This window comes from Nyctibius grandis, chromosome 1, assembly GCF_013368605.1.
Source record: "Nyctibius grandis isolate bNycGra1 chromosome 1, bNycGra1.pri, whole genome shotgun sequence".
Lineage (NCBI taxonomy): Eukaryota > Metazoa > Chordata > Aves > Nyctibiiformes > Nyctibiidae > Nyctibius > Nyctibius grandis.
The window spans coordinates 89429827-89456338 of NC_090658.1; the positions used below are offsets into that span (position 1 = coordinate 89429827).

Here is a 26512-nt window from a genome sequence, read left to right on the forward strand (position 1 = left end):
ATGACAGGAGAAAATGGGCTTTTGTCATTTTTGCAACATCTGCAATTTGAGTAGTCAAAGATGTTAGCAGTGATTTTGGCCATACACTCCCATGCAGACAGAACTTCTTTAATCAGTTCTGCAGAAAGGCTAGAAAAGTAGTAATTAGTAGAGCTTGAGAAGTGAAGAGAAAACTAACCAGGTGTTGTAGTTTTGAGAGAGAACTTTTCTGTTTTCCTCTGGAAAAAAATCCAAAAAAATGCTCATTTGATAGCAACCAAAAATTTCCAAGTACAGAGCTTCAGCACTGAACTCTACTGGAGTTTTTAAAGGCTGGGCTTCCTTGAGAATAAAACATAAGGGAAATTAATAACTTTTACTCAGATAATTTATTGGCATAATCTTTCACATTAAAAGGCTGCTAAACGGAGCAAAATAGTGCCGTTGTTCGTAATTTGTAGCTTCCAAACACCGGTGGTATTGGGTCAATATCAGCCTGGCCTTTATTCTCATAGTAATATTAGCAAAAGAGATTTCAAATAGAGAGACACATTTTTTACTATCCCGAAGTATTGCCGTACTAGCAAGTGGCCTGGATGCTTGACCTGCCGTTTATGCTTCAGCAATTTTATCATTTCAGACAGCATCGTAGTGCAAATTATACATACATACATGTGCACATATGCCCATAGAGGTACATGTAAATTATTTAAAGATACAGGAGAACGAGGAAAGCCATATCACTGTATCGCTCCTCAACCAAAGCCCCAAAATACTAATTTAAAGCAAGGAAGGCAGGACCTAAATCTGGTGGGCCCTTGCTGGAATTTCCAGCCTCCATTTGTGTGGAGACCGTAAACCTTTTCAGAGAGCTCACCAAGCTGGAGGGCAAGATAAAAACAAATCACTAGTTCGTCTTTCCCTCTGTGATTGATCTGGCAATCCATTTTACCCAAGAATAACCCAAAAGACTGTGTCTTTTCCTCAAAGTCCTGAAGCCATTGACCACTTCAGAAAAACATAATATGTTGTTTGTTTTGCTTGGTGGTTTCCTGGCACTGTTTCAGTGTTGGGTATTCCCCATTATGCTTTGAACAAGCTATTTTGAGTAGCAGAGTAGGTTCCGGTCCCTTTCACCGTAGCCAACTACTGTAAAGAGCAATGTGAAAGCCATGAGAGAGACTTTATCAGGGAAGAGTTCTTCCGTGTTTCTCACTTTCCATGTGCATATATGTCAGTTGAGTAACTTATGAGAAATAAGGATAGAGGACAGTTCTTCTGTTGTTCCTTCTGTTTTCCTGCCTGGTCTATGTCTTCCCCCACCCCATCTATTATGCCTCTCTCCTGAAGGCATCATCATTTATATTTAAAGGACATTGAAAATGCGTGTTAAACTAAGCCTGACTTACTGAGTGAAGGACAATTAGTAGTATAATTATATAATTTTCCTGAGTCATAAAGAGATGCATGTGTATACTTTTTGTAGTAGGCCTCTATAGAATGCATATGTCAATGCATATACTGTGTGTAAACATTATTTTCATGTTAACCAAAGTCCCTAAAGACTGGGAGCTATCATTACCTTTTTCAGCTGGGTTACTCTCTCAAAAAACAGTAACACCACAACCCTCTGAAGTCAAGAAACAGGTTTTATCTGTATGTGGAACTTAAATCTATTTGGACTCTTCAAAGTAGCCTCCACTCGGAATCCCTGCCTCCTTGTGGTACCAATCTCTGAACAACCTGAAGCACAATTTCTTTAGAGTAGTCACTTGGGGTTTAAATAAATATTCATCACGTAGTCAATGGGCATCCTGACACTAATTTAAAAAAACAAACAAACAAACACCAAGATCCGTTACAGAAATGAAGCTATGGTACATTTCTGTTCATGTGTGCAATCTGCCAATAGCGAAATCATTGTAAGTAACCAAATGCTACAGACAAAAATTATATTCAGCAGATCTGTTTGAAGATCTGCAGGATCAGAGTCCGTTATTTTTCCCCTAGTCTCTATCCAGATGTGCACTAGAGTCTAGGTCCAGTATAACAAAGCGAGTAAGTGACTTTTGCAATGGGACTTACTTCCCACATCAAAGTCTCTGTGCTGTGAGGACATATGGGCTGTGCAAAAGTAGCCATTCCACGGTCTGGAGGACGCATCCCTACTCCTGTCGGTTTAAGCTAAGGAATGAATTTCCAGTATTCCAGCATGTCTACAGCTGCCGGCCAAGAATGCTCTACAGTGTCTTTTTCCACTTGTCCATGTATCTTCTACTTTACAGCAGAAGTTACTTGAACGTTGTGAAAAGCTCATTTCTGAAGACGTTCTTGCTAACGGCCCTGGCACCCACAGTATGTTTGGCAGGAGGCAAGCCCGTGTAGCCTGGCAGCCTGCTCGTCTATTTTCAATTATCTGGGGTGCTCAGAGAAGATGACATTAATATTGCTGAGGATGACATAGCAAATTACTGCTGCTCCCTAACCTTTTTAAATTGCTAACACTGTTGTAATCTGTAATTACAGAAATCAGTGTGAGAATTGTGGCACAGTATAATTATCTTTCCCAATACTTTATTGCTGTATGAATTATTAATCAAAATCAGTCTTGTATAGTATTTGCAGCCACCAAGAAGAATAATGTATAATTAAATTTCATTATTTCTGTTTTTGTGCTGGTGTTTTATGATGTTGTAATTGATAATTAATTGGTTAAAAATTCACACAGTTCTTGGGAGTTTCATATGACTATGACTGCTCGGTATTCAGCATTTATTAATTGAATAATGGGCTCACTGAAGAGACCTTTGTATATAGTCTTCTGTCATTACAGTGAGCTCTCAAAAATGGTGAATTAATCATTAGGCCTTTCAATAGTTTCTTTTTAAAGGAAAGCAGTGACAATATAATCATATCCTTTGTTGTTATAGCTGTAATTGAGAGATCGTAATAACCAATTATAAGGATGGTCATTTTAGGAGCTCTAAAGTGTCAGTTATTGATAAGTTTCTTTAAAACCAAAGTGTTGATTACACAGAACAAGTCTTTTCATAGAAGAAATATTAGGAGATGGGGAAGGAAGCCTGGAAAATCATTTCCCTCCCACTTGCCACTTAAAAACAGTGCATGTTTATCCCTAAAAACTGTCAGGTCTGACGTGCTTTTGCTGTCATTTGTCAGAAGTACAAGTTCCTCTCAACTTTGTCATTATTTTATCATCATTCTCCCCATTTTTTTCCTAGCACTTTTTGCTAAATTGTTAGGGGAAAAAAATTAATAGAAAACCTCAGAACAAAAGAGCATTTTTTCACACTCTTTGCATCCTGTTGAACAGAAACAGTCAGACATTTACATGCAAATCTGCGGTGCAGACTCTCCAACTACCTCTGACCAAAGAGCCTTAGATGTGTCCAAGCTGACCACTTCAAGTTATTCCCCAGTGTGGTTTTTTTTACTGTTAGTGGAGCTGATTGGAAGAATGTGAACTGGAACTAAAAATAACCGCAGTTCAGTATTGATCCTCTCTTAACACGATCAGGAGAAAGCCGGGAGTCACCTTGTATAGCAGGATATAATGTGAGCTCCAGCTTATGCTTCCAAGCAAAAGCTGCGGTTCATTTTACACCAGGTCAGGTACTGCGATTCCTAAATGAGAAATACAGAGCGTTTTCTGTTGGCTTCTGTACTAAAATGTAGCATTACAGGCATAATGAGGAGATACCGATAAACCTTTTCAGGCCTTTCACGTGATGTTGTTGGGAGCCCGCTGTGTGCTGTTGTAGATCTGATGCCCTGCTTACACCTCCTGGGATACAAGTGAGCTTTCGTTTCATGGGATGAGATGATGCCTTTAGGCCCCCTTTTTCCGCCATCCCCTTCCTTGCTGGTGTTTTGCCATGGAAAGGCTACAAAGATGCTTCCACTGCAGTCTGTGCACCTTTTATGAGTTGAGCTTAACATCTGATGGCTTCTCGTGCCCTAAACCCGCCGCGCCGCTGGAGCCAGTGGGAGCAGGAGCCTCTGGTGTCAGTGACATCCACCACATGTGGATGGATGTTTTCTACTGCTTGCTCTCAACAGCTTGATCTCGTGCAACTTTAGTGCCCATTAGAGAGAGGGGAGTAGAGGGTAGCGTGCCCATCGCTGTCTCCTGCAGTTTGGGGGCAAGGGGTCTAGGAGGCATGTGTGGAGGTGATAGATACGGGGTTTCATCTGTGTTGACATCCATCAAATATAATTTGTTTCTGAGACAGTGGTTAGTAGGTCAGGAAAGACAGATAATACAGGCACATTCCTCTGCTCAGCCAGTTTGTTGTTGGCCAGTGTGCTGGAGCACGTGAATATTCATCCCATGTAAACTTGTACTCTGAGTAATGTAGCCCTGGATATTTTTATTAGGAGGGACTAATCCTTTTACAAATCCGGTGAGATCTTTGCCCAGTAACATGCAGCAGTGGTCAGTTGTACATATGGTTTATTGCAGTGACTGTAAAATCGCTCAGGAAAAACAAAACAGGCATCTTCCTATGAGTACACGGTACAACTTCAGTTCATTTCTGTGGTCAGGAATCACAGCTCTTCTTTTTACAAATTCTGCATTGGTCTTGCTTCTTTTACTTGAGTGTCCTCTCCTATTTGCAACACTAGAAACAATAAATAACAGTGCTGCTTTGACCTATTTATTTTGTATTATTTGTATAGTGTTTATTGAATTGATCATACATGTTGAGGAGGGCTTTTTCTCTTTCCTTGCCAATAATCTTTTTTGTTGTTCTACTAAGGATTTCTTTTCTCCCTGTTTCAACATCAGTAATCAGATGCAGACACAACAGTGTAGGACACCAGAAGTAACTAGAAAATATGTCTCCTTATTAAAATATTTCTCTCTAAAATCTGTCTCTAGATGATGACTGACTGTCTCCAGTCTGTCTTTTTCATGAGAGACTCCAAATTGGAATTGAGATTCCAGGTCAATGAGTTCTGTTTTACTGTGACAGTGGTCAAACACTGCAACAGGTTGTCCAGAGACAGTGTGGGGTCTCCACCTTTGAAGAGACTCAAAACCCTACTGCACACAGCCCTGAGCAGCCTTCTCTAGGTCACCCTGCTTTGAGCGGGGAGGCTGGACTAGACAATATCTAGAGTTCCTCTCCAACCTGAACCATTCTATAATTTTTTTTTCCCCTCTAACTGCCACTTGTGTATAACAGAGTGCCCTGGTTTTAATGTGTCACCTTATTAGTGTCTAATTTTTTTTTATAGTAAGTCCTTTTTAAATTCCCAACAGTCCCTATTACCTTTGACATTTGAACTAATTTTATCAATTTCAGTCTCCCTGTCATGGTCTGCAGACTTCTAGGTCACTAATCAATGTAGGATCATCAGATAATTCATGTTGGAAAGGACCTGAGAAGGTTCCTAGCACAACCTCCTGCTCAAAGCAGGTCAGCTCTGAGATCAGAGTAGGTTGCTCAGCGCTATATCCAGTCTGGTCTTGAAAACCTCCAAGGATGGAGTTGACAACCTCTCCAGGCAACCTGTTCCTCAGGTTTTCCTTATGTCCCATCTAAACCTCTGTTGTTTCACATTGCTCCTATTGTCTGGCTCCATCTTCTCAGTGAGCTTGCTGTAGGAGTGGCAGGCTGCTCTTAGGACCCTGGTATGCCCGGGCAGTCTCCCATCCAAGTACTAAGTGTGCCCAACCCTGCTGTAGCTTCAGAGATCAGCCAAGCTCAGGCGTGTTGCATGGCGCAGCCATAGGCAGATGTGAGCTGCCAATACTGCTGCTGTTTCATTTCTGGAGGAATTTCACTGTTAACCTGCTGAAAATTGCGCCCATCATCCCTCTTCTGTTGAATAGTTTAGCCTAAGTGATTTTCATTCTGATGCAACTTCTCACCTTATGACAACTGAGCTTCTCTAACAGCCTTTTGTAAAGGTTTTGTCAAAGGATTTCTGAAAGTCAACACTAATTACATGTACCAGTGTTCCTCACTGCTCATTTGACACACTTCAGGAATTCTAATGGAGCCCATCAGAGACGTGACTTCCCTTTGCAGAAGCCGTGCCACTTTGTCACGATGATAATTTGCCTGGTTAAGTGCTCTGTAGCTCTGCCACAATCGAGATTTACCTTTTCATGTAATTAACCCTGTTCTAACGCAGGACTTTCTGGTCTATCTTGATAAGATTTTCTCTCCTCTAATGTTTCCCTTTAAAAACAGACACCACATTGCCTGCTCTCTGGTCTTGTGAGGCAGGAGCTGGTTTTTCATGATAGGTCATGTATTTTTGATAGCAGCTCAGGCAGCGTGTTCATGAGTTCCTGAAGAGTTCTGGGTGAGCACCAGCCAGTAGAGATGACGTCCTGCAAACCAAAGTGATTCGGATGTTCCATGAGCAACTTTTTTGGTCTCCTGCTCAGGTTTCACGTGCCTCCTCCATGCTGCCCATGCAGAAGGACTCGGTGGGATCTCCCACCCATTGCTGTGGAAGGACCGTGTAAGCAACGTTCCAGTTCGCCTCACTGCAGTTGCTGGCCTTTACCAGCAACTTTTCTTGGCGAGGTTTCAGTGGTGCTTTCCTTGCCCACAATAGTTTGTGCCAGTTTCTGGAAACTTTTGTTTCAGAAAGGCTTTTTCTGGCAGTATGGTGACCTATATGCAAACAAATGCACAGCATGTTCTTTTGAGCCAGAGAAAGGCTTGCTAAGACATTCTCTTTTCGGTTTGAAGAAATACCAAGTGCGTAGCAATGATTTCCATGAAGAAGGTTCTGCAAACTCAGCATAATACTGAATTTAGAAAAAATTTATGCAGTTTGAATTAGCACTGTATAAAAGACTTCCAGCCTGGCTTGCCTCGGAGTTCAGAGTTAACACCTGATCCCTGCTTTTCTCTTCCGAGGAGAGGAACAAAAAAAGTTGAATTCTGCTAATTTTCTTGCTACTACATGCCAAAGCCCTACGGTGACGTTTTCTGTTTGCACTCTAAACCCTTTCCCGTGAAAATGAACAATATACTTCCCAGTGCAGGGTTTCACCATCTTGCTCCTGTCCTGCAGGATAAAGCACTCTTGGAGAGGAAACGCCTCATGCCTGGAGGTCATTCAGTCGATGGTAGATTGTGGAAAAGGGAAGGCCATAAATCACTTGTGTTGAAACATTAAAAGCTGATAAATAGGTGGTCCTGAGCTGTAGCCCAGCCCCAGCTTCCCTGTGCACAATGCAGGGCTCAGGGTACTTCCTGGAGCAGCCAGGGGCATGGCCAGGGGAAGTCTGTGTCAGGCTGAGGTTGCAGCCGCTGGCCAGAGCATCCACGCAGGCTCTCAGCAGCTGCGGGAAGGGGCATGGCATGGATCCGCTTTCGGGGAGCCCTTGGAGTCACAACAGAAGCCTTGGGAAAGCATGGTGATATAAGCAGCTGGCTGGAGGTCCTTCCCACGAGCGTAGCTAGGGTTCCACTGGAGCGGATGGCGCAATACACAGCCCCAGCATCTCAGTACCACATCAGTCTGGTTTCCTAGCATAGAAGGCAGGCTCACTCACCAGTGGGGAAATACACCGTGGTATTTTCAGCGCTTCACAGGGCATGCAACAAATTTTTTAAAAAAATACACTTGATGAGATCTGTAGTTTAAAAGTGGGAAATTACTAATTAGTAACTAAGTAATTCAGGGTTTGATTCACACAAATTGCACTATTACTGTAAAAAAGGATTGCAATTTCAGGCAAACAGTGTTTTTTGTTTTTTTTTAAAAAGCACTGAAAATATAATTGATGTTCTGTTCATTACCTGCCAGGTTTCAGGTTTCTTGTACATTTTTTCATCAACTGAGACATTACAGGCATAAGATGTGCCTGGAAAAAAATGAAAAAAAAATTAACACTTTCCACTTTGTATTGTCATTTGCAACTCTCAGGTTTTCCCACTAGATTGTTCTTGTAAACTCTTACATTTCATAGTACGTAAGAGTGACCACTTAGAACATCATTGTAACACTATCGTTAGCATCAGAGTTCAGTTACACAGAAAGCTGAGTGGGATGAGCTAAGTATCATTTTCTCTTTTACATTACCAGAGTGCTAATAAAATGATTGCTGTCAATTCTTATCGTTAATCTCAATTTATGAAGAGGAAAAAAAGGTAATTTTCTTCTGGTTAAGAAATCCAACTGGTAGCATAAAAAAAAACAAAGCGTCTCTCTCCCCTACCTGTATGCAAATCAATAAGCAGCTATGTATCTTCTCTTTACGTATAAAGTCAGTGAAGGACTAATCTGGGTTGGCTGTTTTTTTTCTCTTCATGTAGGCATTTCAGATGGGTACTCAGAAGTGTAGCATGAGTCAGCAGTAAATACTGAAAATACCAGTAAAAGAGAAGCTGTAAGCATCCCATTAAGACTTCCAGTATTATTAAAGTTTTGTAATGTTCGCAAAAATACCTATTTTGCAGAAAGAGTCATCATAGCCACTGTCTTAAAAATGCTCCTATAAAGGTTGGAAGATGGAGTTATCATGGAAAAGTCTAGTAAATACTTACAAGTAGCAAGAGGGTCCTCTTAAGTCCGTTCTTGTTTAGATTATTAGTGTCTTTTGAATGACACTGTAGAAAAATGGTACCTTAGTTTGAATTCATGGCAAGAGAAATAGTTTGAAGTCATGTTGTGTCTACTTGTGTGCCTGTATATTGTACTAGCAAAGGAAAATGCTGCAAAGATCCATGTTAAAAAGTAGCAGAGCTGGAATTTTGCTTCCACGCACTACAAGTGGTCAGATATTTACAGTGCAAGAGTATTATACCAAATTACCCCCATCTGTTGCCCTGTATGCCTCTGAATCTTACCTCTCAGAAGGTGTTTGTTGCTCGCAATAAGGAAAAATAATTCCTTAAAATACTTGAAATTTGTGCATTTGCATGACTTTCTTTTCAGCAGCAGATTGAATAATATATACAAATAATCCTTTTTCACACGTAAGCCCTAAAACAAGCATGTTTGGTTTGTTTTGGGGTACATAGTGTGTTCAGACACAGGACAGGCTTTTACACTTTTCTAGTCAGAGGAATTGAAATGGGAAAATAATGCAAAGAGGATTCAGTCTGTTGCTGGGCAGAAAGTTTGGGATAAAAGAATTACTTCAACGTGTTCAAGTGCGAAGGGGGTTCATGTGGTGTTGGGTGTTGGGGGAAGCTGATCCCCATGACCATCACTACTGCAAGTCCAATCCCCATGTTCAGAGGAATTGCCAGCTGTACGTGTGTCTGGCATTGCAGAACAACAGGCAGAGAACTTCCTAGCTCAGACACTTGTAATGGGTGTCTTACATCCTTCCAACCTCTGCTCTGCTGTCAGGAGGGGGAGACTTATCTGCAGGCAGGAGCAGCCCCAGCACCCACGTGCTGCCCTGCCACCTGGGGCTGGACCTCTGCACAGGTCAAGGGATTTTCTTGGGTCTGTGGATCTGGAATTCAGAAACCGCTCTTCTCTATAAATGGCATTAAACCACTGGTGAAAGCGTGTTTCTTTAGCCATACCTGGAAACACATTTCTTCTGAAGCCACTAAACACCTTTCTCTCCCCCTTAAGGCTTAAAATCGCTCTAATTCTGATTGAGAAATGAAGTCGCTGTAGTTAGTGGCTTCTCTTTGTTGGGTATTGTCCCACCTTGCGTTTCACTTGAGCCGAGGTCTTCAGTGTAAACATGCAGTGCTGCCTGTCCGCTGGAGACAAGGCTGGGGTTTTGAGGGTTTTTTCCCTTAATCTGAAAATAACAGAGGCAAGCACAAAGCCCTTTTTTTCACTATTAGAAAACCTGACAGTCACTCTTGCTTTTTTAGCTAAAATCTTCTAAAATTTCCCATGTCCCCATGTTATTGCCTCTACTAAATCGAAAATCGTAGATGCATGATAGGTGGTTGAAGGAAAGCACTTTGCAGTCCATCTAAATCATATTTTGGTTTTGAGGGGGAAAGTTGAGGGGGGGCTGGGTAATAGAAGCACGGCAGAGTGAAAGCTAGTGCCAATGAACACCCTTCCCAATATCTTACCTGAGCAACTTGCTCAGATTTAAGAATTAATGGGCTGCTTGGCCATTGTCCCGGGGTATCCAGAAATCAGGCAGCATCCCGCCGCGCCACGTTCGCCCGGCGGCTACGTTGCTCCTCACCGCCTTGTTTGTGTTTTCTTCCTCCCTTCTCACCTGCAGGGTGTGAACGGCATGTCTGTGGATGAGAAGACTGACTCCCCCATGTATGTGTATGAGTCAACGGTGCACTGTACCAATATTCTCCTCTGCTTAAATGACCAGCGGAAGCAGGACATTCTCTGTGACGTGACGCTGATCGTGGAGGGGAAGGAGTTCCGCGCCCACCGGGCTGTGCTGGCTGCCTGCAGCGAGTACTTCTTGCAGGCCTTGGTAGGGCAGACGGAAAATGACCTGGTGGTCAGCCTGCCGGAAGAGGTACAGTATGTCCCTGTGCCCTTGCTGTAAACACGAGCCCCCTCCATCCCGCGCGGTGAGGAAGACCTCTGCAGTCCGCTAAGGTGGCCAAGGGGAGTGTGGCGTGGGTGTCGGTTCCTGCCCTAGGACAGCTCTGGATATCGGTTTTGTGTTTGGATGGGTTGTGAGTCGCTGAAGGATGGCCATGTTCATGCCAGCCTTTCTCACCAGCGGTAACTTCTAACGGTTACGGTGGCAAAGCTTAAAGATGCTTCAGCTCGCCTTTCTTTACATCGCCAAGGGAGTCGAACCCGAACGCTTAATTACCATAGCTTCATTCAGGGCATTATCAGGACCGTGATATTCTTCTGCTCTTCCAGACAGGAAACCAGAAAGGGGTGATGCGGCTGCTAGATGACAGGTTATTGTTGAAAAATCGTTCGAGCTGTCACGTTTGAGAGTCTCGTTGCTGTCCACACCTCTCTGGCAGCTCATATCCTTGTCCTACTCTTTCCCCTCTCCTGCACTTCATTCAGCCTTGTTTCCTCTCACCTCCCCTCATGATGAGTTTGAGATTCAACTGCTTTGGGCCGTGTGTTTTCCACCAAGAAACCACGAACACGGTCTGTCAAAAAGCAGGTTTTTTCTCATGCGGCATGGCTCCCACAGCAGGAAGCGAAGGGACGTAGAAAATACATACCTCACTGGAAAGTTTACTTTGTTTTACCACAGAATCTCACTGGCTGGCTTCCACCCCCACTGTAATTTCCTCACAGCCGTACAGCTGTGACAGTGCAGCTACCATAGGGCACGCCAGTGATTTTGCTGCCCACCGAGGGGAGACATGTGCCTGCCAACCAGGGTTGCCATCACCCACTGCCTCAGCGCTGCCTGCCCAGCATCTCTGGCTGGGACAGGTGGAACAAGGGCGGTGACGTCCCTAAGGCATGGGATGGCAGTTGCTCCGTGGGAAGGTACTCTGACATACAGAGGGTTTTTAACCATCATTTGCTTAATGCCCATGAATCAGCATGGTGTGTTTTTAAATGATGACAGGTCCCAAAGTGTCACACGCTGGTTTTCCCTCTCTGGTTTAGCTCTCCAGGGACTTCAGCAGCATCATGATGCTGTCATGGCACAAGTTGGAGAGGATTAGAAGAAGTAGGTCACCAGGTGTGACTTCGTGAGTCCTGACACTGAATATTACTCATGAAGAAATTTCAACCCAGACATTTTGCACAGGAGTTTAGAGATATCGCAGAGGATGCGCTAGGATGCGCACTATGATTCTGCGGTGTTCACTAATAATTTCCAGTGGAAGAGTCAAGTCTCAGTCAGTGCTTTCACACCACAAAGCAAGGGTGGGAGCAGAGATGTGACAAAACATGCCCAGGGGTGCACAGGTAGGAAGAGACAGGAAAGTATCAGCACTCTTCTACAAAACCTTGGTGAGATCTCCAAGTATGATTCAGGGCCAGTTACATAAAGAAAAAGAACTGAAATTCAAATAAGCATATACAAGAGTGACTGAGATATTCAGAAGAAGGAACCTGGCCTAAAGGAGAAAACAAGACCATGGCAGGTTCATCCTGCTGCCGTGACAACTGTGACATGCTACAGCTCCATGTAGGCAGAGGAGATGAAACGGCTGAGAGGAGGAGTTTCTCTTGAATACTGAAAGACAGTGTTGACACAAGCATTGATTGGTTTCAACTGGCATTTAGTAAAAGTAAGTGGAAATTAGCAGATTCCTAATCACAGCAGCAGTGAGATGCTGAGCCACAGGCCAGTGGGAGGAGCAGGGTGGTGGAGGGATCATGATGTGTCTGCACTTTGTGACACAGTCCTATGTTCATATGACACTAAAGATTAAAAATACAAAGGTTTGTCTTTCTATGTGTTTTATATGAGATACTATGTAAAAAAAAATCCTCCAGTCCAACTGTAAATTATTTTTACTTAAGTGAATCCCCTTTGGATAAATGAAGTATTGGGGGTTTACATTTTAAAATATATCTCAATGAAAGATCAAAAAGTTTTAGTGACTTAGGGTTACACTGGCTGCTGTTACAGTTCCTGTGAAGTTCATGGAACTTCATCTTCACTTGCAGAAGCAGTGAATCTAGTTCTTAAGGTTTTTTCCAGTACCCTGAAATTGTCATGCTGCACCTAAGATCACCACTGTTATTTTGCCACGTGCTTCGATTAGTTGCAAAGTGCCAGGGCTTTAACTTTCTCATCCTGGAAAAGAACTCTCCTGGCCTATCAAAAAAGATACCTACAGTTACCGATGCCTGCTTGTACAGATATTTTCCACGTGCAAATTAATTGCTGTTAAGTGCATTGAATCTGAATTGCTCGCTGGCTACTTTATTTGAATAGCTATTATGTGAGGTGGTCAGTTGAATAATTTCCTTAGAAATGCTAGTCACTTGGGGTAAAGAGAGCTCCCTGGTGCACATCGTTATTTCTCAGTTACTCTTTGGTTAAGGTGCACGTCTCTGCTTCTGGCGTTCCTCTGCTTCAGAGTGCTGTGCGCTTTGGTAGTTGCCTGTGCATAGATACGGAAGTGCCTCCAACAAAGAACAGTATCAGAGCTCCCCATGAAAGGAACTGAAGCACTCCTGGTTTTTAAGAGCTGATAGAGCAGAGGAAAAACCGTCTTAGTTATGTTGCATTAAAAGAAGTTAGCAGGGTCTTTTTCAGTTCACAAGCTAATGGCTCTTCCCAAGGCTATTGTTTTTAGCCTATGGTCTGCAGAGCTCTGGCAGCCCATGAGTTATTTCTAAAAGTATCTGTGAAAACTGACTTCATCTGTCATGTACGGGGTTATTCCTGCAGTGGAAAAATTTCAAACAAAAGTTGAAAGTTAATGTCCAGAGCCAATACTTTTTTCAAGCTTAGAGACAATTTATGCTGGCATATAGTTGTTATAGAAAAACAGAGATTGAAAATCATTTTTAAATACAGTCTTCACAGTTCAAAACTTTTCCGAAGGTGATGATCACTCCTAAATTAACAAAGATATTTTTAAGTCAACCATACAAGCATTGCATTTTAAATTCTGGCATGGTTTGAAAACTTCTGAAGTATGCAATTGTGGAGAAAGGGCATTATTATTGTTATTTCTCAAAGGTATGATGTTGAAGGTGGATAAAACTTCATATATAAAGTTGTTACACTCATGTAATGTTGGTGTGAGGGAGCTTAACATCAAAACAAAAGAACTTATTTTTGATTATTCAAAGCAGTAAATCTGCCTCTGAAGTCTGAATTGCAGGCTTTTTTTTTCCTTCATAGCAGTTGGGATCAGTTTGTTAATCTGGCATCCAGACATTGTTAACTGTTGTCTAGCTAAACAGTGAACAGATGTTTTTTACATTATTTCTTGTTTATATCCAATTACAAGTGAGAGCAGTCTTTATGATACGCCAGTCATTTCAGAAGGGAGACATTGTGCACACATGGAATTGGGACTAGTTGAACTTACAGGGTTTTAAACCGCTGCAAAACCTTGTGTTAGACGTTTCAGGTCAGTTCAAGCATGACTTAATGTGCCTCAGTTCAAACCTTTGCCTAATCAACTTAAACTAAGTCAGTATGGAGCTAATTCTGCACTGATTGAAGAGTTTCCATAAACCCTTTTGTGCCAGCCTCAGTAATTTGATTTCGTACTACACCTTTTGTTAAAGCAAAGTATTTCAGCGTGTAGATAAGCGCTTGGAAAAACAGCCATGTAATAACAAGGGCTCAGGTGTGGCTGTGGTGTGTGAACTATCAGCCCCCAGAGCAGAGTTAGAGGAATGGAGTGTCAGCTGCCTACAGCTAATAAAAAAGGACCCTGTTAGCTCTTAACTTCTACGCTTTTCTCTTCATTTGCAGTTTTTGGTAAACAACTAGAACCTCGCCTGCTTTTCACCCAAGGTATTTTTCAGCAATTGTGCAGTTTTCCTCTAGCAGCTGTTGTTAAATGCAACCCAAAATTAATATTTTCTAAGAGCTGAGTTTTAAGCTGTAAAGTTACTCATTCATGCCATACCCCTAACTGTTGTTTGGTTTTATTTAATCACGAAAACTGGTCTTCCTTCCTTTAACAAGGCACTTAATTAAGCTTTTAATTCATGATAAGAAGTTAAATGGCACTTATGAGGCTTTTTTAATGGTTTCCACTTCCCATCCAGATTACAAAAAAAGGTGTGATAGAGAGAGAGACACGGCTGTCAGCCAGGGGTATTGTAGGTCATGCCAATATTAGCTGGCAGCAGGCCATTATCCAATTAACATTGCTTCATTGCTGCAAGTAGTAGCTCTCAAGTAGATGATTGAGTCATTCATGCTGTAGTGGTACTCTGCTTCACTTGAGAAGGAGCCAGTACTTCATCAAATAGGCGTTTTATTCGCTGTTATTACCTGCCTGGCTTTGCTAATACGAGTGCACAGCGAGTCTGTATGGGCAAGCTGAAAGGTGGGTGTCGGACAGAGGAGCATCGTCTGTGCAAACACCTTGTTCACCTGGTTTTCTGAAAGCTGGGGCTGCAGTTAAATGGTGAAAAGACAGAAAAAGCAACAACAAATAAAAGCCCTCAGTTGCGTGAGAGTTCTACAGCTTACAAGTGAGATTCCTGATCTTGCTTGGGTTTTTTTGACTTTGGGGCGTACATTTGAAAAGAACTTCACCTGGGCATTCCAGCTGTGAGAGCACCAAATGCCTTTCTCTCTGGTGAAGTTAAATACAGGTCATCTGAAGCAATAGACCTAGTTTTCTGTAGCACTGGTCTAACACTGTCCATTCTATTATAAAACCAACTTGCTTCTCAAGTAGGCTGGTTAGTTTTATCTGTAACCCTCCCAATTCCTTGAATAAATTTCAAAAAGTGGCTACTGGTGCCTTTTTTTTTAGTGCAGTGAACTATCTGCTGGAAGTGCTGCCTTCCAAAAGGATTAAACAGAGTTGTCTGTGGCTTACGAATCTTCCAAGGGGCAAAGGGAAGCAGCATCTCTTTTAGGAAGAGGGGGTGGGATGTGCTTGGGGAGCTTTTTTGTTTGTTTACCCACACAGCTCTTTTCTTTGCTATTAAGAGAATGCAGTTCAAAGTATGTTAGCACACACCACGGGCTGAATTTCTCTGTGTTCTTACTGCTTTACTGCTCCCCAACGGCTGCTGCGAAACCTGCCGTTTCCCCACGAGGTCTAGCCCTGTGAAATCTGTCATCTGCTTCTTCGGTTGACGTGGGTTAACTCCCTCACCCGGTTTATCTTTACAAGGAGAAAGGCAGGACGGGAGCTCCATTCGAATTCAAGGCTGGCAAAAGCTGAGTATGTTGGAAAGCAAAGGCATGCGGCACCCTGGGTGGGACTAAGCCAGGCATCTAATGTTAGGGAGGAGGAATACTGACAGCTGCTAACCATCCATGCCAACCCACCAGCCTGAGGGAAAAATGCTGGGAATTAGCCAACAAAAGATGATTGCGATGAGGAGAAAATCAAAGGCAGGATGCAGGAGGTCAACTATTACATACCCTGCTGGCTAAAGGCGATTCCTTTTTATCTCTCTAGAGATAAACGCTATTCTCTTACTTTGTCTCTTTCCTTTCTGTGTAGTATGGGTGGAAGCTGGGTCTTTGGTTTCCTAAATTCCTCATAGGGAATGTGTTATTTTTCACGCTGATTCACAGTGCTGACACTGACCACACAGAAGGATGACTGGAGGCTGTGGATCTGTAGTGAGAGTGAAACTGAGTATTCGAGTACTTTTTGAAGTCTTACATGACACAATACTAATTCTGGAGAAACCATGAGACAGGAGTGCACATTGTTTTATGTGCATTGCTTACATAGCACAGTACAAGGTACAAACAACATATTTTGTTTCTAGCAGGTGAGCGATAAAACAGAAATGAGACCATCAAGCTGTGATATGAAATTCCATCCGTGTCTCACCGCAAAAGCTTCCAGCGCTGCCTGATTTTTCATGCCTCAAGTATGATGAGGAAACTAGCCACATACTTTTCATTCCACGTGGTGTAACTTCCATTATGTTCTGATGCAGGCTGTCTCAGTATTGATAATTCTTGTTTGATCTTTTCCAATGGAGAAAAGTGAAATACACCTCTGTTGTGTTGTGGGAAGAGCTAGGTTTAAAAGAGCAAAACAAAAGCTGTGCATACATGCATGTTAACGGGCTAAAATCTTGCAATAACTCCTTTACCCTCCCTTTGGCAGTAGTTGTACTATTTATTTATTTATTCGTGTAAGCTTATAAAAATGTACTGTCAAAGGGATATGGAGATGAATGCGTGGAATGAAATTCACCACTGCGATAAGTGGACTCAATTTGGTTGCCTTTGTTAGACTCCTGCCTGCTGCTAGTGCTAAATCGGGCTGATTGACTGTGACTGTGATTGCACTTGCTATTGAAAAGGCAGTTTGCAGTGTGGAAACTTTCTCTATCAAACATGACAAACATCATCTAAAGTATAAAAGATGTCCCCAAGAGTAAGTCCGAGAGGTAGACTATGCTAAGGGCATGAGCAGAAGCAATAAGCATGTGGAACATGAGGTGTATTTAGGTTTTTTTGTAATTTGTTTTTTTTTTTTATTGTATTCAAATATATATCTGGGCGTGAATGAAAATCAGGTGGCTGAGCCATGACTGTGCCTCAACACTGTGAGTACTCTGGCCCTGCAGACTGGAAGATCTCTTCCTTTCCTCCCCCTCCACCTTTGTTTCTCTTACTTTGCTTTTTCTCCCTCTAAAAAACCTTTGCATTTCTTTAATGCTGACAAACTAAGTATCTGCTCTTTTAAGAGTCCAGAAATACAGGCTGAGCATTTGCCATTTGAATAAACAGACAGATAAGGCCCAGATAAGACACCCCTCAGCTTCACCACATCAGAAACCACAACCTATAAGGTACTTTCTGATCCCAGAACCAAGCTTTGTTTCGTTCGTGTTCCCAAGACCCAAACAAGATAAGGTTTTATCTCTGTACAGCACTTTCTGACAAGGATTCCCCAGTGAATAATGTCAGATAGACTGTTTTTCTCAGCTACCAGTGAAATTGAGCATGTTATGGGGTGGAATATGGCATATATTCAGATGATGCATTGCAGCAGTCAACAAACATTAAGGCTAGGAAGTATGGTTCAATTTGGAAGTGAAATACAGGTTTTAGGTGAGCAGGAGGCAATTGAATCATGCTAGGATTTGGGAATGAGATGCTCTTTGTGAATTTTACGGGCAGGCTGTTGGGTTTTTTAGAGGAACAAGTAGACACACTTTCTGTTACACGTTCGATGCAAGCTCTGAAGGGAAAAATGGCTGGTTTATTCCAGGACTTTCGTGCAGCACTGAATTTTCATCTGTCCCACTTTGATGGGAGACCTCCAGCAAATACCTGTGAGTCCCAGTGCAGTCTAACACTACTAAAACTGTGTCCTTGGGTACTTGATTTACTTTAATAAAATAAATAAATAGGAGCAGCTGGACTTGGACAAACTACAGATCCATGTAGCCCAGGCTTGGTTTGTTTTAAACATGAGATTTAATTTCTCTGAAAGAGCTTGAGAGGAGGCTGGGGTGGTTGTTTAAAGACTTAAATGAAAAAAAAATCAGGCATATCTCTAGGAAGCGTGCTTTAATTTACTGGGGAAAGATATCATGAGAGGCACAGGCAGTTGTTTTGAAGCCAGATTAAAATCCACTGAAAAATTTGGCATGTGTTTTTAGCAACAACCTGCTCAGTGATGTGTATGACTGCACATTGTTTCATAACTGTAAGGCAAATGGCCTTGGAGAGGGACGAGCTTTAGACACCCCTTGAAGAAGTTTGGTGCTCAGTACAGATGTAGTTGAGTGGAATTTAAGATCCAAAGATAACATAGATCAGATTTGCTAATAAACCTTTCTGTCCTTCAGTTTGCTTAATCTGACCTTATAAGAGCAGATGGCATCAAAGTGTGTGGATAAGTGTAACTGTTTCCCGCACACAGAAGCAGCTGAAATCTTTTTTTTTGGGGGGGGTGTTTGTTTGTTTTTTTCTTAAAGTTTGCACGATGCATCTTTTGTGTCACTTAAGAGCCAGTGATGGAGGCTTTAGAAGACTTTGTGGAGAAGAGAAGGTTAATTCATAATTGAAATGACACTGGGAATTTCTTGTCGTAACCACAGGCATGCTGCTAGCCGGGGGGTCCGCAGTTAAAATAGCCATAGCTGAGCTGGGAACGGCAGAGAATCGCTGTACTAGCACTTTCAGTAAAACTGATATATAAACAAGGTGTCACCAAACAGCTGGAATTGAGAGATTTCAGCTCTGAAATTAAATAATGGTAACATAAAACCTTGAGCAGTAGATTTTTGAGGTCTCTTGTGAACAAATAAAGTACTGTTATCAGCTCTCTGTGAATGCTGGGATGGAAGCTGATGCATCAGATGTGAATTACAACGCAGGTCTGTGCGTCAGGTCAGTGATGATTAAATCACCTTGTGTGAACCACTCAGCTATGTTTACCTCTCTCTAAACTCTCTGGTTCTCATTATCTCACATGGAGGTGAACAGACTGACCCACAGCTGGCACAGCTGCTGGTCCCAGAGCAGCCTGTGGATCTGAACCCAGAACTTCCAGCTTATCACTCCTCAGCCAGAGTTTCGGTCTCATTTTCTTCCCTCTGTATCTTTTGAGTATACAGGAGGCACTGAGGGAATTTTCAGGCTAGTTGCAGCATTTCTCAAGATGAATGGGGTAGGCTGGAGCCGCTCACTGCCTTATCTGGTCAGTTGGTCCTGGGTGATGGACGGACTCTACTCTGTGTCCTCTGCCTGCTCTTCCTGTATCACCCCTGAGGTTCTGTGGACTGCCATCAATAAGAGCTGCTGAGACTACCACATCCAAGAGGAAAGCAGACTTGGAGGCATGGAACAGATCAGAAAGAGTCTGTCAAATGCTACAAAGACTTCCAGTCCCTTACCAGGATACTAGGGCACTTTGAGGATGCTTATTTAGGAATTTTTGCCTAAGTGACAGAGCTGTTGCAGACCCAGGTTCAAAAAGAAGGTCTTAATTTAAAAAAAAAAGAAAATCTTGATACTTAGAGCAAGATTTAAAAGCTTTTTACGGCATTATTGTAGCTTTTGGAGATCCCATCTATCCCAAACAATAGGTGGGTAGGTACCTAGCAAGGCTTGATCTCTTCCACTCAGAGCTAATCAGTCTTGGCAGATGGGAGCTATGGGTTTTCAGGTCCCCAAAAACCAGGCACCTTTGTTCTGGTGTTGAAGCAACCATATTTAGTTGAATATATATTTGAGTTTGGTAAGGCATGTGTTCCACATCATTCCCTACAGCAGCTGCTCATCATTTCAGAACAACACTTTAGAGAAACAGAAGCATACAGACTTACTGTAAGAAGTGCAGGGGGGTTTGGCAGGTGTGACCCAGGATGGATTCAGAGGCGGTGTTGTATTCTCAGTGCTTCCTTCTGCTCCCGCAGTGTCTGATGTACTGCCTGAGGCCAGAGCTGAGGTGGGTTTGTTGGGGTAGTAAAACAGAAAGGAGATCATCCAAATAAGTGGATGATCTGAAGTGGACCTGAACAATGCTAATATTTTAAAGAGGTGTGGGCATCCAGTCTGTCAAACACTTCATAATACTTTACTTGAAGTTTGCTTGCTTTGAATTGTGATAGGACCAAATTCCCTAGTCTGTGCATATACCTCTTACTTTATGTTCCCAGAATGGGTGGGGATGCAGTCTGTAGTAGTGTTTCAAGGTAAAAAGAGTAGATTTAAAGAAAAAAAAAATCCATGCAAACTTTACCAGTATAGTTCTCAGTTTCAGAAAAAATGCTTTTGATGAAGTGGTCCGGGTTTTTCGTCAAGACTGTCAGCTAGGAGGATGAGGCTACATTTTTGGCTGTGTAAAGCTTTTGCTTGTGGGAAATGTGTTGGGTTTTTGCTTACCTTTGAAATTCAGACCTGTGGTCCTCTGTTTCAAGGGCCTGCAGCTAGTAAGAAACAAGTCTTAAACAACTCTGAAAGCTAAATACTTTCCATCTCTGACCACACAGCAGTACTACAACACGCCTAGCCACCTCTCTATCCAGATACACAGTCAGTCTTCAGAGAAAATTTCCCTGTCAGGGGATTCTTGGTCAAGTAAAAACAAAATAAGCTCAAGTTATTTCCCGTTTCTTTCAAAGGACAGGGTTGGAGCCAGTAACCTTTCAAGACAGGAAAAAGCTGGGGAAAGACAAATCCTGACAACTTCCCTTCTGCTTTCCACACAGGACTAGTGCTCTTTTCTGCTTCCGCAAGGGGAAGCTGGACTTGAGGTGGCTGGGTCTACAGCCATTCCATCTGCCTGTTGAATTGAACTATTTTTTAAACTTATTTTTATCTGGCTGCAGATTTTCATGTTCCCCCATGGATGGCTTTCTGCATGTGGCATTTTTGTCTAGACATAAAGCCAAATCAAGTAGTTTCTGTCTGTTCCTTGAACTTGTTAGTTTTCATGAGACTGGACACATCAAACCAAGGCTATGTTTTTAAGTGTCTGAATTAATTTGTTAAATGCAAGGCACAAAAAATAGAGAGTTGCCTGTCTTTTGTAGGAACCATCTATCCTTGCCATTTCTGCCTGGTTTATATAAGCAGTAGCCATTGAGTACAAATAATATCTATACCATTGTCCAAGGAAGTGAAGAATGGAGAGGTATCCATGACAGGTAAGGACTGGGGCATTCTACAAAGAAACTTGTTCACATTTAGGAAGATGTCATAGCATTCAGAAAGCAGAAAGAATTGCTTTCAGTAGTGGCAGAAACCTTTAAATCAATAACTCCTTTTCTTCTTTCCCCGTCTTCAACGTATCTTACAGTTGAAGGACTGAGAACACCACCCTGTAAGAGCTACCTCAGCCTTGGTTTAGTTTTGCTTCCTTTGCAAAGATGAGCCTAATCCTTACGGGATTTTTTCACTATTGTGCATTACCTTTCCAATTGGAAACCTCTGTTGAGAGGACATAGGCAGGTAAATTGTTAAAGGCAAGCATTTGATCACGTTCTGGCCTCTGTCTTCAGCTGGTGGTGCACAGCCGAGGTGACTGTAGCGGGAGCTGCTATCAGGACTGCTGTGCTGGACCTCCTCCAAGCAGCTCTGTAGAGCAGACGGATACTGCACACAGTAAGCTGCTCTTCACAGCACGTTTGGAGGGTTTCAAGTCAATCCCAGCCTCAGGGGCACAGACTGTTTGCATCGTGTGCTCTTCGACTCTCAGCTTAGTTCTCAGATACTCTGAATTATTTGGTGAGGTTACAGTCTGGTTCTGAAACTGGTTTCCTGAAGAGGAATTGCATAGCTAAAGGAGTGTGAGAATTCATGGTCATTTCTTGTCATTTTGCTTTCTACCTCTTGGTTGAATGGTAAGGTGGTGGTAAAAACCTCTCCAAATATTCTGTTTCAGGAATGGATGTTTTACTCTTAACTACGCTTTTCTTTTCCCAAACTGTTCTAATTGCAGGTAGGGGAAAAGAAAGGATCGGATGTCACATACGTGTTCTTGAGAGACTTCAAAGGTGTCAGTACTGTTGCAGTACAACAGTAAAGAGCGGAAGAAGTCAACATCATTGTAACTATTTGACCAAATTATTTCCCTCCTGATATTAAAATTTCTTAAAGCTGAGGTTTTCATGAAGCCTTTTTGTAACTAATTGACTGTGCTTTTTTTTTTAATTTAAGGGAAGGGAGAAAGTCATTCCATTTGCAGCTTGCAACCCTTGTCTGTCTGTCCGATGGATTTACTGGAGTTAATGAATGCCTGTCTCTAATTTCTCCCCTTAGAACAAAGGTTACACCATCATTGTCTTTGGAAAGCTTTTGGACCAGCTTGCTTTTGTGTGTGTGTGTGCCATTTGTTGGTACCATGCCAAGCACCCTGTTGAGACTCTAGTAGTGATCGAAGGAACAGAAAGAGATTTTGAGGTTTGGAGATAAACCCTGTTCACATGGCTAGAACTCTGTAAAACCTCCACAGTGGTCTACTGGAGAGCGGATAGAGAGCTGGCCTCTGTATTGTGTGCTACCCATGCCCATCTCTGCTGGGGTAAAACAGCTTCTGTCCTGCCGCCTTTGAACACAGGGTCCTCCTGCACCAAATGTGGGAAGGGCTTGAACTCTACTCACTCTTCAGGATAGCAGCCACTCCTGGGCAGGCTGGCATTTCCTCACCCTCTTTGTGAATGAAGTGTTGGCACGTAAATGCTCTTGCTCAATCCTATTGTTCTGTTCTGGGGAAGGTGACAGCAGTGCTGGAAATTACACAGCTCCAAAAGGTATCAGCTTTACTCCTTTTACCCCACAGAGTTAGTCCTCACCTTAGTTTCTACGGTAGCTACCGTACAAGGGAGAAGCATCACTTTTTCAAAAAACTGAGAGGGGTGGGAAATGCCGTGGCTGCCCATGGAGTGAATGCATTTGTCATTTGGTGTTCATAGGGCTGATGAGCTCTTCGCACTTCACCCGTGCTTGGTTTTGCCAAGGTTTTTTTAAGGTCCTTGAGAAGCCTTTACGGTACATGAAGTAACCTTGGCAAGATCCTGCGTTACACCGTGCCCTGCCCAGCATTCCTGTAGTTCTTGCCATTTCCTGCCCCTTACGACACAGCTGTGGCTTCGGACAGCAAGCGCGGTTTGTATTTCCCAAACGAATGGTGTTTAAGATGTCTTTATCTGCGAGGGTTTTACTGCATGCTGTGGATTTGCGCAGGGGTGAGGGAATTTTGCTTTGTGTGACTATGTGCCGGTTTGTGGCTCTGTTTTATTTCCTCTTTCATCCTGCTCCTCTTCTCTCTTCTACCTGAAATGTTAAATTAAGTCTAACATAGCGATACATTTAGACAGAGGCGGCACTTGGCTATGCCAGTTCCCCAGTGGCTTTAAACTGCTGGCTGCAATACTGCAAACAAATTCAGACCCTGGTTTGGCCAGCAGTTCCTCCCAGCTATCTGTGTGTTTGCTCTCCAGGCTTTGTTTTACCTACGCTGTTGGAGACTGCAGAGTCACAGCCTATGTCTCATTGTTATGCATGGATGGGAAGTATTCCTGTACTTATTTGCATTCATTAGCTGTTGGTAGTTCCTCTGTTGAGGTCTCTAGCCTTGTTTTTACAGTGCTTTTGGCAGTGTTTCTGCACTTGGTGTGTGAATTTTTATGATCTGTTGCATGTTATTCATGCAATTTCCTGCCCTGTAATGGTATCAGTTTTCCAGACACAGAGGAATACAAACGCAAACCCAGGAGCCTGCATTAGCATAAAATGTCCCAGTTCTGTCAGTTTGATTAATTTGTCTCTTTGTCTCCACTCTATATGATAAGTGCTATTAATGGTTGCAACACTTCATATGTCAAAGTCTTTCTTCCTAATGACTTGAAAATGTGGTTTATTTCCCCCTTTTTTGTATTATTTTTCTCATTTAGCATTCCACTCAAGTATAGATTTATGCCATGCTCTTTCATTATCTTACTGGTTGCAGCACTGGAGTGATTACATATGGTGCAAAGTATGAGCAAAGATGCGATCCCAGGGGCAGCAGCTGCTGATGCAAGCTGAAAATAGATCCAGCGTATGCTCAGCACTTTTCCCAGAGGTCTTTTATTTATAGGAACAGTCTTGGTACAGGACAGCTCAGGACCCTCATTTAGCAAGATGACTTCTTGCCTTTCAAGAACAGTGCAATGACTTTGCTCTATTTACTGACTGCTGTGTAATTTTTTTTTCACTGCCTCCTAGCGAAGCAGTGACTTTACCTAACATAAAGTGTAATATAATCCTGATTTATAATGAAGTCAAGAAACAACAGGCTCCATTTGAAGTAATGGAACTTGACAGATCTAAGGTTTAAATTAAATAATCCTATTTGTAAGACAGCATTTGGACATGGTACACTGATTTAAAATGAACTTCAGTTCTTCTTCGGCGAATCCTTTACCATTCTCTCTGGTTTTGCCTTCCACAGGGGCTTTTTGGGGAAAAAATTCATTTGGAGAGAGCATGTTTGTCTTTGTAAACGTGTGTGGAAGAATACATTGGTTTCTTTCCCTTAGCAAAGTTCTCATAAATTGTTTCACAGGAGAACTCTTTAATTAAAGAGGAAAAATTAATGTAGATGACTTATTCAGGGCAAGCCACGTCTAACCTGCTTCGGCAGCCAGAGGAGGCCAACTGCTGAGAACTAGGAGAGGGACGATGCTGGAGGAAAAATAGCAAGGAAGGCTGTGGCTCGACTCTTCCCCTCCCAGGAGCAGAGGTCCATCCTAGCAGTGATTTATATGGAGGGAGAAGATGGCCTCCTCCGAGCCATCCTTCCCCCGCAGCTGGCAGAGGGGGGCATGTGAGGATGATGTTCCCTCCTGTCTCCGCACCCCGCATTTCTTCCTCTGTCACTGCCATACTGATGTGGGGCAGCAAGAGCCCCAGGGTGTGTGTGGGAGGGGGAATGTGTGTGCAAGCGCAAAAGAAAAGGGGGTTCTGCCATGGCCAGCTGCTCGGAGCTGGCAATAAGCACAGAAATGGGGGTTGGTGGAACAAAAGGCTTGTAGCTGAGGAAAAGGGACCAGGCAGGGAGCGTGAGATGCTGGAGAGATGATGGAAGAGAGCACAGAAAAAGGGCAGTGGGATAAAAACACTAACAGCACAGGTACAGCACAGGATTTTTCTGGCTTAGATTGAGGGAAGCTATTTTAGAAAATGCCCCCTTCCCTTTTCTCTCACTCAGCATTGAGTTTTTGCCTTCCTTTCTGGTTGCGTGTAGTTGCTGCTGCCCCTGTCTGTCATCTTTCTGCTTTTCCTTCCTACCTGGCTGGGATGCAGCCCTTTCCCCAGGCGCCTGACGGACGCTCTCACCCTGGACCGGCCTGGCGCGCTCAGGCAGAAATGGCCTAGCTTGCCTGTTCAGCTTGATGGCGTGCCTGGTACTAACCATGTCACCCTGCCGTCACCCCCAGCCACCAGCTGCTCCCGAGCCCTGATGGAGAAAATGTCGCTGTCTCGTCCATTGCGTTCAGGCAGTGCCGGCTGCCCTCAGCGCTGGGGGCTCGGGCCAGCGAACACTCGCTGCAGCCCACACCACTCCCCTGGTGCAGGGGGAAGTAGAGTAAAAGCAGGGGCTTTACTTGGCGCTTTCCTGGGAAAACATCTTTAATTAGGGCTGGGTAGTTACTAATCCACAGGGCCTGTCTCGAAAAAGGGTGGCCTCTCCCGAATCGTGGCAGTAGGAACAGGCCACCTGAGCTGGAGCTTCAGCATCATGTCGGCCCTGCAGTGAGTGGTTTCAGGCCCAGATACCTTATTTCTCCTCATTTTAATGAGCTCCACTAGCGAATAGATGATGTCCGAAGGCCGACCTGCGACCTCCGACTGCTGAGGAGGGTATTGCTGGGGTGCGGGGGCTGGAGCTCAGCCCAGGGACGGGATGAGAGGCTCCTGCTCCCGTCTCCTGCTCTCCAAGCGATTAAGAACTTTTTTTCCCAGTGCTTGCAGGGAAGTAATAACTTCTGTTAATTAGAAAACAAGCCTGAGTTTCTCACTGCTGTTGAGAAAGGACAGGACTCAGGAGTATCGTTGGGGAATGTGAGGAAAAACAAGCTCACAAAGCCAAAGCAGTGCAGGCCAGCAGAGCTGGCGAAGGCGAGGAGGATCCATGCAGCAAGCACATCATTGACCTCATTCGGGCCCTTGCTCCTTGTCTAGGGAGAAAAAGCAATGAAACCCAAGAATAAAAGTCCATCAGGAGGTTTTAGAGTTGCTGCTGGTAGCTTGCACACTGCCCCATCTCCCTCCTGCGACAGACGCGTGCATGGCTATGGGCACCGCTTTCTGTTCACTTGGAATTAATGGGATTATATACACCAGGAAAGGAGGTGGGGTACACTGAATTCTGCAAACGCAGAGCTTCAGCCTGTGCTGCTTGATCTTTAGAAACATAAATAAAATAAAATAGCAAGAACCAATTCCAGGATGATTCAGTATGCAAATAAACTGTTTTTCATTACTCACGACACACGTAAATGCGCACTGGTGACTGAGGCAGCAGAATAACAC

At 43.3% G+C, this 26512-nt stretch overlaps 1 protein-coding gene across 3 annotated transcripts in view; it reads left to right on the plus strand.

Moving 5' to 3' along the window:
* BACH2 (BTB domain and CNC homolog 2) overlaps positions 1 to 26512 on the plus strand; it is a 199010-nt gene that overhangs the window by 139431 nt on the left and 33067 nt on the right. For all 3 annotated transcript variants that reach the window (XM_068413191.1, XM_068413199.1, XM_068413181.1), the window contains one exon: positions 10184 to 10438. In XM_068413191.1, the coding sequence (XP_068269292.1) occupies positions 10196 to 10438 (243 nt within the window). In that variant the 5' untranslated portion in view covers positions 10184 to 10195. The remainder of the gene's footprint in view (positions 1 to 10183; positions 10439 to 26512) is intronic.